Here is a 15,177-nt window from a genome sequence, read left to right as displayed (position 1 = left end):
AGCAGCATTAAACCTGTGATCAGCACCAGTCTATAAAACCAGTCGTATATTAACACACTTAATGTGTTGGCACGTGTTGAGCTGTTGGGCCACAGTGACCTGCTGGAGAAGATTTGAGTACACACAGTGAAACTAATGCACAGGCCAGTTCCCTTATACACCACCCCCCCCCCCCCCCGACTGCATGTCACACACAAAGAGAAGTATTTATACAGAATGAGCTTTGATATAAATACTCCCCTTGTTCCTCTGCTCTGATCAGAAGGTCACCAGTGGATCGTGGATGCTGCAGGGAAGCATGACTCGTCCCTTCTGTTACCTATGATCTATATCACAACACAGACCCCCCCCACCCACCCCCCAACCCCCCCACCCTGTCCCAGCACTCCACACACACACTCATGACAGAATGTGATAGTGCTGAGTGCTGCTAAAATGTGCCCACAGCTGAGATCCCAACAAAAGAGCCTGGGCTGTGCAGGCGCTCGACTGGGACCAGTGGGTCACACAATGGCTCTCTGTTCCAAATATGTTGTTTGTCACATCGCCTGCTTCTCGCCGCTCAATGCCGCCGTTGTTCCGCTTGACTTCAACTTTATCCCACATCTTATGCAACTGGATATGTAATTTTACTCACATGCTCCGTGTGTGTATGTGCTGAGCGTCAGCGAGCTGAAGAGCTGCAGCGGCGTCAGTCAGGGGTTCGACTCACGGACTCGAGGATTAATAAGAAACTCTAAATGAGAACTCTTTAACAGGTTCTGCACGAAGGAAGTAGGGACTTTACTCCTCTGTTTAACAAAATAAAAGCCCAACTCCTGATGGTATACCCGGGGGGACAAGAAGACGATATTTTTGCAAAATGACGTTTTTGCAGCGGAGTCAGTCAGTGTTTTGACTGTCGGACTCAAGGTTTAATAAGAAACTCTAATTAGAACTCTTTAACAGCTTTTGCACAAAGGAAGTAGGGACTTTACTCCTCCGTTTAACAAAGTAAAAGCCCAACTCCTGATGATAAACTGTGGGAAAAAGAAGACGATATTTTTGCAAAATGACGTTTTTGCAGCGGAGTCAGTCAGTGTTTTGACTGAAGGACTCAAGGTTTAATAAGAAACTCTGGCAGAAGAAGAACTCTAATTAGAACTCTTTAACAGCTTTTGCACAAAGGAAGTAGGGACTTTACTCCTCCGTTTAACAAAATAAAAGCCCAACTCCTGCATTTTTAAAGCCACCTGATAATAAACTGTGGGAAAAAGAAGACGCTATTTTTGCAAAATGACGTTTTTATGCTAACAACAGAATGAAAGCACATAAATCTCTCCAACGTGTATTAGCTCACATTAATATTCATGTTTTTCTGATGTTTGGGGGAGAAGGCACAGGGGAGAAAGGAGGGGTGGGGGTAGGGGGGGGATTCATTCCTGCAGTGTGTATTTATAACATGTCACTCTAGAGCCACCAGAGATGCATCGGGGGGATCTTATTATTAGAAACTCTCAGCGGCCTGCACTCCTCTCTGTTCGGTTCGGTTCTCCAGAGGAAACAAGGCAGCAGCGAGATTCTTCCATGATTGTTTCTGTTTGTGAGAGAGAGAGAGGGAGAGAGAGAGAGAGAGAGAGAGAGAGAGAGAGAGAGAGAGAGAGAGAGCCACAGGTGATTGGAATTATAAACACACGCACGCACACAGACACACACAGACACACACACATACGATCACACACATGTCCCTGAAGCTGCTGCCTCCACAATAACCCGCACTGCATTTTTGGCCAATAATCATCTTTATGGGCAAACTCCATTAGAAGTTATTAGCTTATAACTCTGTTTACACAAGTCTATCAGTTCTTTTCTTTATTGTAGCACATGAAAGTGACTCTTGACAGCTGGTTCCCCGGGTTTAGGGCTTCGCAGAGCGGACTGATCCGGAGTCAGTCTCACTGGAGCTCGGTGCGACTTTATTAGAATTAGATTATTATAAGGAGCGCAGCGAGGTCCGTTATTCGGCGCTTCTCCTCCTCTTGCTCCTGCACGTAAACCCGAGACTCGCACTGTCCCCAGCAGCAGAGAGAGGAGTCCACCACTTCCTCGTTCTACTCGGAGAGGACTAGGGTTTATATAGAGCTCTATAAATAGAGCCGGTTCCTCCAGCAGGAGGCGGAGGAGCCGGAGGAGCGAGCTCCAACCAGCGCGCTCCGGAGGAGGCGGCCGCGGACGCGCATTGGCCGGGGAGGCTCGAGGAGGCGGGGTTGGGGTTCTCCTCCTGCTCGCTCATAGGCCCGGGCTCCGTGACGTCACGCTGTCACATGGGGTGGGTTTGTGTGTAATTTTGAATCGGGGAGGGAGGGAGGAGGGGGGAGTTTACAGTGAGTGAGCTGTCGGACTTGTGGAGAGTTCAGTGTTGTGCGCTCTCTCCTCCTGTGTGCGTAAAGCTGGCTCCTCATCCTCCTGCTCCTCACCCAGCACCTCCTTTCTCCTGCTCATCCAACACCTCCTTCTCTCCTGCTCCTCATCCTCCTGCACCTCCTGCTGCTGCTGCGTCCGCGGAGTGAGATGGACGTCATCCCGATGTGCAGCATCTTCCAGGAGCTCCAAATCGTGCACGACACCGGATACTTTTCGGCGTTGCCTTCCCTGGAGGAGTACTGGCAGCAGGTAACCCCCCAAACCCCCAATCTGCGTGCGTGTGACCCCGGGTGCGTGCGTGCGTGTGACCCCCCCCGCCTGGATGAAGCGCGTAGTTCTCCGCTGACAGCTCGGCAGCGTGCACGCGCAAATGTCAAAGTTGTGTTACCCTGTTTGAAAGTGTGCACGCGTTGTGTGTTCGCAGAGGAAATTGTTCAAGTTCCTTTTCGTGACGAGTTTCCACGGTTCCGTTTTTTTGACTTTTGCTACGCGTCCGCTTCTTGATCCGGTTATTTTATTTTTATTATTCTCACTCTTATAATAATCCTGAGGTGACTTTATGGTTTTTGAGTGATGCAAAAATATTCTCTGTTGCAGTTTTTGTGTCGTTAATATTTTGGGTTCCTCATGGTTTTGTGTTAAAGTGAAAACTCGCTGTGGTGCAGATTGAATGGCGAGTCGTGCGTTTCTGCGCGTATCTCCTCCTCCTCCTCCTCCCTCTCTCTCTCGCTCTCTCTCTCTCTCTCTCTCTCTCTCTCTCCGCCTCTCTTGCTCTCCGTCACACACACATTCTCTCTCTCTCTCTCTGTTACACACACAAACACACAGAGAGAGAGAGAGCTGTCGACCCCTGCCTGACTCAACAGAGGACTGTTCTCCTGGAGACGATGGAGCGGTTAGAGTCGCCTCTTGTTCCTTCTGGGAAATGAATTCAACTCTCTTCATCTTCCTCTTCTTCCTCTTCCTCTGTCCCTGCTCGTCTGTCAGGTCTCTTCTCTCTTTCAGGCTTCAGGCCAAGTCTCGTCCTCTCAGGCATTTGAAGCTCGCATGGGATTTGTGCAGCACTGCTGGAGGGAGACTCCAGCCTCGAATGCTCCCTGTCTCTGTCATGTCCTCACAATGAGAGAGTCTGTGAAGTCTGTGGCTTCACTAAACTCCTTCTCTTCACTATTATATCAGTCTTTGAGAAAATGCATTCAAATCTTAAGCCATGTTTCCAGTAATGTCGACGTAGAAGCTGAAGTTTCTCCTGTAGTTTTAAAATTCAGTGTCAAGATTCAAGATTCAAGATTTTTATTGTCAAATGCACAGAGACAACATGAAGCAGCAAAATACTTGAGTCCCAGGCTCTCTTTAAGCAATGCTCAAGTAATAACAACCAACAAAATAAAATAAAAAATAGAAATAGTGTAAAATAAGATATCAAAAAAATAAAATAAAATATATCTAAATATATATCTTTGCAGATGAAGAGAAAAATACAACAATAGTGCAATTTGTGCATGAGTGCAAATATTCAAATATGCCACGGTGCTGGTTTGGTGGAGTTATTGCAGTTCAGAGGAGTTTGAAAGGATTCAGAGTCTGCTCTCCTCTTCCCTCGTTCAAACTCTTCTCAGAGACCAAAATAGAGGTTTTATAAAAGTTAGAAAAAGGCCAGAGAATCATATTTCATCTCCGAGCCGATCCTCTGCCCTAACGCCGGGTGTATCGGTCGGTTCCAGTGACAGAAATCTGGCTGTAAAATATGAAATCTGCTTCATTAGTGAGATTGCTTTCACTAAACTCCTTCTATTCCTGTGGCGTGACTATTGTATCACTCTTTGAGAAAATGCATTCAAATATTAAACCATGTTTCCAATAATGTCGATATCGAGGCTGATGTTTCTCCTGTAGTTTTAAAATTCAGTGTCAAGATTCCTTCAGAGTCTTCTCTCGTTCTAACTCTTCTCAGAGACTAAAATAGAGGTTTCAGAAAAGTTAGAAAACCATATTCATCTTCAGAACCGATCCTCTTCCCTCGAGCCGGGTGCACCGGTCGGTTCCAGGATCAGAAATCTGATTATGAATATGAAATCTTCTTCATTAGAGATATTGCTCCGGCCCATCAGCTGACCCGGTGCTCCGTGACGGCTTCTCTCTCTCACTTCCTGTTTCAAAGGGGAAATCTTCCCACAATCCACCTGGGCTCGTGCAGTATTCATCATGCCCAGGCTTTTTATGGACCCCCGTGAACCAGACCCCCCCCGCCCCCCCCTCCCACTCCCCAGTGTGCTATGTTATTTCTAGCAATGCTTTCCGACTGCATTATTAAATCCACATTATGTTGAATAATTGATAGATTTAAAAAGATCTACAAGCACTTCCCTAACCCAGTGGGGGGGGGGCTTTGTAGCATATGTAAATTTCATGTCCGGGGCCCAACGCACACACACACACACACACACACACACACACACACACACACACACACACACACTCTCTCTGGAGGAAGCTGCTTGTAATCTTCCCTGATTTGGCCTCACAGGGCCACCGTAGAACCATCATCCTCTGCATAGGACATTGTGTCTGTCCTGGTTCACGCTGGCAGGAAGGAAGCAGGACCACTGGTGTTAGTGTCACAGCGTCTCACCCCCCCTACCCCCCCCCCTCTCCTTCCCTCTCCCCTCTCCCTCCTCCTCCCTCCCCCTGCTGCTAAGAATAAACACAGCGTCTAGAGAAGAACAGCAGAGTTTGTGTTTCCTGTAAGAAATTGAGAGTGATTTGTTCTGGACGTTGTGTTGCCTCGGGCTCCGTGAACCCGTTAACTCACTGCTCTCTCTCTCTCTCTCTCTCTCTCTCTCTCTCTCTCTCCCGCTCGTCCCTCTCCCCCCCCCCACAGACCTGCCTGGAGCTGGAGCGGTACCTGCAGAGCGAGCCCTACGTCTCGGCCACCGAGCTGAAGTTCGACAGCCAGGAGGAGCTGTGGAGCAAGCTGATGCTCGCCTGCGGAGACAAGTCCAAGGACCCGGACCCCCAGATCTCCTCCATCAAGGAGGAGGAGGACCCTCAGGACCACCAGCACGCGGACGCCGGCGGCTTCCACTCGGACGCCAGCAGCGAGGCGTCGGACAGCTCCGAGGAGCTCTCCCCGGCTCTCCACTTCTCCTCGGGCTCCTTCACGGACATTCTGGGCGACGGCGGCGGCGAGGACTTGAGCTCGGCCGCCATCAGCACGCCGCCGTCCTCACCTGAGCTGGGCAAGGACGGCTCTGCGGCCCAGGTGTGGAGCAGCGGGACGCCGACGGCGCTGCACTCGCCGGGGAAAATAAGGACAGGGGGGGGCACGGAGAGGGCCGCCGCGGACAGGTCGGGGGGCGTCACCAGCGGGGAGGCGTCGCCCGACGGGAGGAGGCGGGTCCACAGGTGCAACTTCAACGGCTGCAGGAAGGTGTACACCAAGAGCTCGCACCTCAAGGCACACCAGCGCACACACACAGGTAGGAGATGTTACTGTGATGAAGTGAAACTCTTCTTCTACCGGAGCAGATGTTTCCTCAAGATCAGAGACTGTAGAGAAACTTCTCAATGAGCCGTTGTTGCTTTAAATGTGTTCGGATGAGCAGCGTCACTGAACCGCCATCTTCTTCTTCTTCTTTTGACTTTAGCAGAACTTTAGTTTTGGACGAGCCAACTTCCCTGTTCTTCTTCTGCTTATATGATGAACAACAGGAAGAAGTAAAACCAAACTCTTCTTGTACCTGAGGAGATGTTTCCTCAAGATTAGAGACTGTAGATAAAGATGGAGGGTGGAAGTCCTGAGGATAGTGACAGACGAGAATTTTGAAATTAATCTCAGCTTCGATCGTCTCGTTTCAGCCGGTTTTGAATTGAACAAATTGAACCAGAATAGATCAAACCAAACACTTGACCACCCGGGGTTCCAACCACCTCAAATCTACAGCCACCCACCAGGGGGCGATCCAGAGGGTTGAACTTATTTGTCGTGTCGTTTAGAGAGCATCAGGTTTTTGAAGGAAAAACTCACCTGAAGAGTGAAAACTCCTCAAAAGTGTTGATTTCACATTCAAAAGATGTGAAAATGCTCCCACATAGTTTGGATTGTTTGTCGGGAGGAATGCCCTCGACGGTGACCTACTTCACACAGAGGAACGTGACCTCATGCGGGGGGGGAGGGAGGGAGGGAGAGAGGGAGGGAATGAGGGAGGGAGGTTGTTTTGTGGCCCAGCAGCAAACAGAGGATGTGGATCCTGCAAACAAATCAACAGTTCTCAGGTTTCACTCTGGGAAGAAAACTCAGAAAGTCGTCCGTTCAATAGTCAATCGTTCAATAGAAACTTTATTGTCAATTTACTTTTCAGACATACAAAGAAATTGATAAAACGTTTCCCACTCTCCCACGGTGGAACATATAAAGTGCACAGGCACAACGGATAAGACAACAAGACATTTCCTAATACTAAATAAACAAAAAGATAAATAAACATACAGATTCACGTACAGCAGCATAAGTTCACATTCTCAGTCCGAGGGAAGAAGAACGGCTGAAACAGAAAGAGAGAGAGAGAGAGAGAGCCGATGGGAAGTTGACATTTGCGTTGTGTTCCGTCCCCGGGTTCAGATGTGAGCGGTTTCCCTCTCGACCTCTGACCTCTGCCAGCCGGTTTTACAGCTGCGTCGCCCATTAGCGGAGGAAGTCACATTCCTGGCATCCCTCCGCTGACCATGTTCTCCACATGGTTAACGGCCTTCAGGAGCATTAGGAGCAAACCTCTCGTTCCTCCTGCAGCTCCCCCCCCCCCTCCCCCCCTCTGTTACATAAGCCGTCTACTGGAGCTTCGAGCTGCATACCACAGCTCTCAGAACCCACAAGGCACAAGACTCTGTTTCCCTCCTGAGCCTCGGAGCAGCCGGACCGATCTGCTGAGCACCTGCTGAGAAATCCTCGATGTTAAAAACCCCTCAGACGGGAAAGAACTGTAAATACTGGCTGCATTTCTGCAGAGTTACATTTTGAAATGTCAATTACTCTTTGATTGAGAGCTCCAAATGACAATCATGGTTCTTCACAGTGCTATAAAGAGTTATTTAACATAATACTAGTATCTGAGCGTATAAATACTAGGGACGGGAATCGGCAGGGACCTCCCGATACGATACTATCACGATACTTAGGTGGCGATACGATAAGCATTGCGATTCGATATTACCATTTCCTGCGATTTCTTTTGGTTATTTTTTTTTTTTTAAATACTGGACCATGGAAAAAAGTTGAAACATACCTTCAAATACAACACAGTCAAATTCCCTTAGAGCTTTACCAGTTTTATTTCAAATATGAACATTTACTTAATGACTGCCGGGCAGCCAATAGAGAAAAGAAATAAAAATGTTCCCTATTATTGTGTAGCCCCTGTCAACTGCACACAAACTGACAGATTAAGAAATGTTTGCCACTTAGGCTACTTTTAAACAATAAATAAAAGGTAAATTAAATAGAATGAATACAATTTTACTTAGAATATAAACTTTGAAGTAAACAAAAAGTAGGCTATTGTTGTTTGCATGTAGGCGATGCAAAGCTAGTGTTTGGGTATGTTTAGATTCTTGTGCAAAAACAAGAGCTGGTCAACTTGCTCCCTCCATATACCCCCCCCCCGTATAAACCAATAAATAAGTTTAAAAAAAAATAAAAATAAAAATAAATATATTTAGAAATCGATCCTGGAGGCAGCATGGCGATTTAAAATCGTCCTACACAAGAATCGCGATTCGTAACTGAATCGATTTTTTTCCCCCGTCCCTAATAAATACATCTTTCAACATTTCAAGGATTTTAAATCTTTATGAACTTTCTTTCTGAATGTCTTGTTACTCCTCTTGTGTTAATCCCGTGTTTCCCTCTCTTGACTCCTGCAGGTGAGAAGCCCTACAGGTGTTCATGGGAGGGCTGCGAGTGGCGCTTTGCACGGAGCGACGAGCTCACCAGACACTTCAGGAAGCACACCGGAGCCAAGCCGTTCAAATGCAGCCACTGCGACAGGTGAGAGAGTCGGTGAATCAGCAGAGTCGGAACATGAACGAGCAGGAAACAGTCTTTATGGTTTTAAATTGTCGGAATCGCAAGCAGAGCAGCCGCTCGCTGACACAGACGTCTGTGTACAAACGAGTTTCACCATAAAGACAGATACGATGGAGGGATGTGAAAAGCGGGTGAAGAACAAGGGGATGAGTGACGTGTGAAGATGAAGAGCAGGAAACTTCTCAATGAGCCATTGTTGCTTTAGATGTGTTCGGATGAGCAGCTTCCTGTCTTCTTCTTCTTCTTTTGACTTTAGCAGAACTTTAGTTTTGGACGAGCCAACTTCCTCGTTCTTCTTCTGCTTATATGATGAACAACAGGAAGAAGTAAAACCAAACTCTTCTTCTACATGAGAAGATGTTTCCTCAGGATTAGAGACTGGAGATAAAGATGATGTGTGGAAAGACAAGACTTTTGAAATGAATCTCGAGTCAATGTCAGCTTCGCCAGTTTTGAATTGAACAAATTGAACCAAAATAGATCAAACCAAACACTTGACCACCGGGGACCTGGGGTTCGAACCACCTAAAAACTACAAACATGGAGGAGGCGGGGCTTGTACTGCCGCCACCCACCAGGGGGCGATCCAGAGGGTTCAACCCATAGATATATACATAAGGCTAGATTTCTCGTCCGTGTTGCCGGCCAATGGAGTCGAACGTCCGCACATGGCGGCCATCTTGCTACAGGCGGCTCGCCCACCCATAACATTGACTTGTAATAATACGTACTTTTTAAATAACCGATTTTTAAACGGTTTGGTTTGTTATAAACGTCAGAGATGTAGTTATGACACTGCATACTTATGAATAATTATGTTATTTTCTAAATAATGTAATAATTTATGCAGTGTTATAACGACACCGTTAAAAAATCGGTTGAAAATTGAGCAAGTTATGGTTATTTAAAAAGTACGTACCACTACAACACAATGTTATGGGTGGGCGAGCCGCCTTTAGCAAGATGGCCGCCATGTGCGGACGTTTGACTCCGTTGGCCGAGACATCTAGCCTTATATATATATATCTATGGTCCAACCTCACCTTTGTCATGTCGTCCATCTTTGTTTACAGCGAGCGTTTAGAGCAGCAAATGTGAAAATGGACACGAGATATTAATATTTTTCTTCTTCTCGTTTTTCCGCAGGTGTTTCTCCCGCTCCGACCACCTGGCGCTGCACATGAAGAGGCACATCTAAGATGGCCGCCGTGTGGACGGCTCTGAGGGAGGATTCTGGTTGGTTGTCCCGACCTGTTGGAGGGACCAGCGAGGCCGCGGTGTCCTGGGAGCGCCAGCAGGGAGCGCCGCCGCGTTCCAGGCGGGGGGGAAAAAACATAAAGCAACGCAGGCTATTATTTGCACCGTACTCAGTGCCTCCGACCCCCCCGCCCGCTGTGGAGATCGCTCCTGAGAGGCTTCCTGCAGAGGAGGAAATTCAAAAACAAACCGGGAACTATCTGGGCTGGAGCCGATGGGAGGAGCCTCTTCTGTACGGTGTACGACGCTTTTTTCCTGGAGGATTATGGGACTCCTGTGGGGGGGGTGGGGGGGGTCGCCGTGCCTCCGATGACAGTGTGTGTGTTGCCTGAGCGCATGGGGGACTGAGTGCCTGCGACTGGCTTTACTGGAGCAGATGGAGCTTTGCATCGTGGAAACGCGAATGAATGAGTGAATGACCTGCAGGGGGCGATGTTGTGCTGTTTTTTTTTCTGCGGGGTCGGGGGGGGATATCTTGTTGTCTCTCTGAATGCAAGCGAAAAAAAATTACGGTTCTGTCGGTGTCCTTTGAGTCTCTGGGCTGTGGAGGCGGGTTGAGAGAGGGCGCCCCCTGTGCGCCCGGAGGTGGAACTACAGCTCCCTATTCAAAAGTGGGAGGTTGTTTTGTTTTAGTGCAGCTATTAAATGTGCAATGTATTAAGTCGCCTGTCTCAAACCATACACGCTATGAAGCTCATTTTGTCGTCCATTGTGTGAGCTCTGTATCTTTAAAAAAAAAAAAAATACACAAAAAAACTCTACGGTTGTGCACAAACAGTTATAACAACATTATAACAGACGTTGCATGGGATCGGAATTCCATTCGAGAGCAGCTACCTTCATATTATGCTATCGTAGTATTGTACAAAACACATAAGGCAGTCGTTTTTTATTTTTTAATTTTATTGATAAGTTGGGGATACCACTATTGCTATGGCAACTGTCTTGACCACCGGGGGGGGGGGGTTTCGCTCCTTTTCTCTTCACTTTAGCGCTTCTCTCTTTTTCTTTTCTATCTGTAAATGCACTGTTGACCTTACTGATGCCTTATGTAAGTGGCCTTGTCCTGTTAAATAGATCACTCTCTCTCTCTCTCTCTCTCTCACACACACACACAGACACACACACAGCAACAAGGGACTGCTAATGCAGGGGGTAATTGTGGTAGTTATTGAATAGCTTTATAACGGCTCTGATCCACAAAGTTGCCCCCTTGTCTCCAGACAGACTCGTCTAAACTTCCCGGATAATAAAACAAAAAAACTATACATCAGCTTCACGGTGACATCTTTACGTTTCTGTGTCGATCACACGCCAGAGCTGCAGGGTCGTGATGGTTTACTACCATGTAGTATACACGCACTGTAACTCGCTGACAAAGGTACGAAGGAGTCTTGGAAAGATGTTCTCACTCGGCCAGCAAGGATGTGACAAATGGAGATTTACTCTGAGGAAACCAACACACTGGGGCCACTTGTATCCTCGTGGTTCAAAGCAAACGTCCTTCAGAGCCATGACGACATTCTCAATCATGAGTTTAGATGTTGTGTGTTTTGCCCTCAGGCGGAGTCTTTGTGTCTTTACTCAGTCGTGGTTTAAACAACCCGTGATCTGACTGAACGGTACCGAAACCAGTCCAACCAGTTCAGCCAAGCTGCTTTTGCAAGATCTCGGGGGGGTTTCTGTGTTTCTGTGCAGGCGACCTGAGACCAGACTTTAGCAGCAGATGCATGTCTGAACCAACTTCACTGTTTTTTGCATGTTTTAACTTGAGTTTCACGACTTCAACACGCTGGGTTGATAGAATTCTCCGATCTCTCTGGTTTATTGGAATCTCTTCCGCTCACATTTGGACAAAACTTATGAAACGTTTTACCCCATTTCTAAAAAAAATCAGTTTGGAGCCACAGTGTCAGTGTTTTTGTCAATAAATAAAAGGTGTGTACTGTAAGGGTACGGCTGATCTACGTGTTCACACAACTCGACGTCTGTCACTCAGTAGTCACATCACAGGTAGCCTTGTCCCAACTCTGCAGCTGTACAGGTGAACCTTAAAGAACAAGAGAAATCCATGTTTCTTTTTACACTGAGAAATGTCAAAAATGCAAAGATTATGTACAATGTAAACTAAGAGAATTTTGTATGGAAGCTTCTATTTTGAAAGGGTATGGGACCAAAAACAAACAAAGAAAAGGTGTGTTGTTTCTAAACGTGAACCAATAAAGAAAAGAGGCAGAAGAATTACTGTAAAATAGAACTCGCTCCATTCTCCTTCATTCGCTTCATCTTTGGTTTGGATTCGACTTATCAAGAGAAAATGTGCTTTTATTTTGAAAAGACATCAATACACCGGTGGCCTGTCGTCATTCAAGGAAAAAAAATAATATCAGACGTGAATTGTTCTGGACACTTGAATTGTTCTAATTTTGCATTCTGGTGCCTGCTGAGAATTACCTTTTATCCTTTTGTTAAAAAAATCTGCCATGTGATTTTGTTTCTGAACTTTTCAAAGACGCAGAATCTTTATTGGACGAACATGGAGATAAAATGTGAGGCTCTATTTTTGTTTGTTTTATGTTATAACAAGATTTTTTCATTTTGAAATTGTTTTGTAAAATAGTTTCTGTATGAATGTATTTTTTATTGGAAAATTGATAAAAAGACTTTATTGGAACTACTTGTGTTTTTTTTGTTTCCCCCTCCGCTCCCCTCCCTCCTTCTCGTGTGGTCAAACAGGAAGTGTCTGTTCACAGGAAGTGGTCGGTAGATTCTTAACAGAGATATTACATCTGTTTCACCCTTTCACTAGAGAGGTCAAAGGTCAGGTTGGCTACAGCAGGGTTAGTTAGTCAGTTAGTGAGACGGCAGACACCTGCAATTCCTGTTTAAAATCAGTTATGGTTCAGTTTGATCATCACTATCAGGAATAAAAACATAACCTGGTCTTTTGTTGCCTTTCACTGGAGAGGTCAAAGGTCAGGTTGGCTATAACACTGGAACCAGAGTAAGTGAGACGGCAGACACCTGCAATTCATGTTTAAACAACAAATACAATAATATAACTATCACACACATTGGTTCAATAAAAACAGAGAGAAAGAATAGATCAAATAAAGATAAAATAGAATCAAATGATTAAATGTGAATAAAAACAACTAATGACAGTTAGCACATTTTGTGAATAGGCCGATTGACTGTAAAAGGTAAATTATTCCAAAAGTTTTGGAGGAGGTTCAGTTAAGGTAAGATCACTTTTAAAATGAGATAAATTAAGATAAGAGAATCCTTGATTAGTCCCACAACTGTGAAAGTTGCTGTGTTGCAGTAGCAAAGCTAAAAACAAAATAAGTTAATATGCAATATAAACAAAATGAAATAAAATACGTATATCAACAGAATGATGTGAATATATAGAGTGTAACATGCAGGATCATCCGAGAATAAAGCGGCTTTCATCTTCAAAAGACACAAAGCATTTCACACACATTTTCCAAGATGTAATTAATGGTATTTTATTACAAATATCCAGAAAACTGTACAAAAATAAACAGGTAAAAGAAGGAAACGAGTTGAAGAGACACTCAAATTTCCTGGAGATCAATAATGCAGAAGCTCGTGCATCCTGAAATTGGATTATTGGATTTCCATGGCTACACTGTCACTTCTATTGTTGGTAAGATAATTTTCATATCAAATAGATTGTCTTCTAGCAGTTGTCAAACTGAGCTGTGAACTCGTATCTGTAGAATGTCAAAACGTCCCCAGGTCATTTCAGCCTTCAATAAACAGCAGAGGTCACGACCCCGGTGTCCTCCAAGCCAGACTGACCGGACGAGCCACCACAACCGGTTTCTCAAGTTACCACGGCGACAGCCACCAAACCCCCATTCTTCCATAGTTTCAACTTGAGGAAAAATAATTTGAGAAATAGACATTTGTGATTCACGGGAAATGTTTTGTTTACTCAACGTCGTAAACTCAATATATATATATATCAAGATTTCCCTCCTGACACCTGATGTTTATTCTATTTTAGATGTTATTCTTTATTTTTCTTCTTCTATCTTAAATCTCCGAGACTATTCACATTCCGTTCCATCAGTGGGATGAATGAGAAAACTCAAGGTCAGTAAGGAAAACAAGATCTGCCCCAGAGCAAGGTTTCACCACATGCAAATATGTATAAAACACACAAACACACACACACACACACACACACACACACACCCTCTGCGGAGCTTGTAGGTCCTGTGGGCCAGTGGAGGGGGGGTTGCTTGTTAAACCAGAAGGAAAGTGGAGGTCAGTGACCTCACATGGTGATGGTCGTCCGTCAAGTCCTCGCCACCTGGAAGTAAGAAAATAAAATGTTATAAAGTACTCTAAAGTAAAAGTACACATGTATTTCATCTGTAGATTTATGTGAGTTTGTGGTTTTATGTGTTAAATCTTCGGTGTTTCTCAAGTGGTTTTTATTCTCTTGGATGTGTTTTTTTTAATATTCTGTATCTCTACCTTTTAAATTCCACCTGGCCTCTGAATGTGAAATTGAAAGTAACGTAAATGATGTTGTGTCAGATACATAAATTCACTAGATCTTCACCAAATTGCTCAAACTCTCAGATATTAGTCCAGATATTTTTGCATAATCCTTCAAACAAACAAACAAACTCAGATGACAACGTGCTGTTTGGAGGAAACAGTCGATTTTATTAGAATGAAACGTTTCTATAGCAACAGCGAGTGTTTGCTCTCCCCTGTTGACACACAGTGATGAAGAGGTCTGGAGGGTTGGGGGGGGGGGCTGCCGGCCAGACTCAGGGTCCGGCGCCTGATGGATGGGAGGCATTCCTCATCCTTCCCCCCCGACCGCCTCTCCCTTCCACTCGTCCTCCCGTTCCCCGACTCTCTCTCTCTCTCTCTCTCTCTCTCTCTCTCTCTCTCTCTCTCTCTCTCTCTCTCTCTCTCTCTCTCTCTCCTCCCCGAGGTGACGACCAAGCTCATTACTACAACAGTCTGATAAAAGGAGGCCATTATCTTCTCTCTGTGCACTCTGAACTCCGCCCCCTGGTTACGTAACGCCGTCCTGGCACCGAGGGAACAGGTGGCTCGCCGCCAGCGTTCACAGTCCGTCCCACGGTTTCCCCCCCGGCTCCTCTGAGACGCCGCCGCCGCTGCATACGCTGGATTCTGACTCGTCAGTGAACCGACGCTATCTCAGCTTCTATCTGACCACCGAGCTTCTGTCATCAGAGGTGACGTTTGTCTGAGGATACAGACAAGTCACAGACAAGTCTCTATTAGGCTTATATCTAATTCTCTTTCCTCAACTGAATATGTTCATTTTTATAAAGTGAAAGCTTTATTTTTACTAATCTGATTCCATCTCAGTTGAACACGCTTCCAGTTATTCACACACCCTCACTTTCCTGTAAAAA

The 15,177-nt window shown here is 45.7% G+C and overlaps 1 protein-coding gene across 1 annotated transcript; it reads left to right on the top strand.

Moving 5' to 3' along the window:
- The first annotated feature begins 2,380 nt into the window (after positions 1-2,380).
- LOC133017865 (Krueppel-like factor 6) lies at positions 2,381-12,382 on the top strand. The gene is made up of 4 exons (XM_061084091.1): positions 2,381-2,652; positions 5,285-5,882; positions 8,323-8,446; positions 9,632-12,382. The coding sequence occupies exons 1-4, from the start codon at positions 2,551-2,553 to the stop codon at positions 9,681-9,683; spliced, it is 876 nt and encodes a 291-aa protein (XP_060940074.1). The 5' UTR covers positions 2,381-2,550; the 3' UTR covers positions 9,684-12,382.
- Positions 12,383-15,177: the final 2,795 nt, after the last annotated feature.

This window comes from Limanda limanda, chromosome 13 (assembly GCF_963576545.1).
Source record: "Limanda limanda chromosome 13, fLimLim1.1, whole genome shotgun sequence".
Classification (NCBI taxonomy): Eukaryota; Metazoa; Chordata; class Actinopteri; order Pleuronectiformes; family Pleuronectidae; genus Limanda; species Limanda limanda.
Note: the sequence above shows the minus strand (reverse complement) of the source record. Positions and strands in the feature narration are given on the sequence as shown.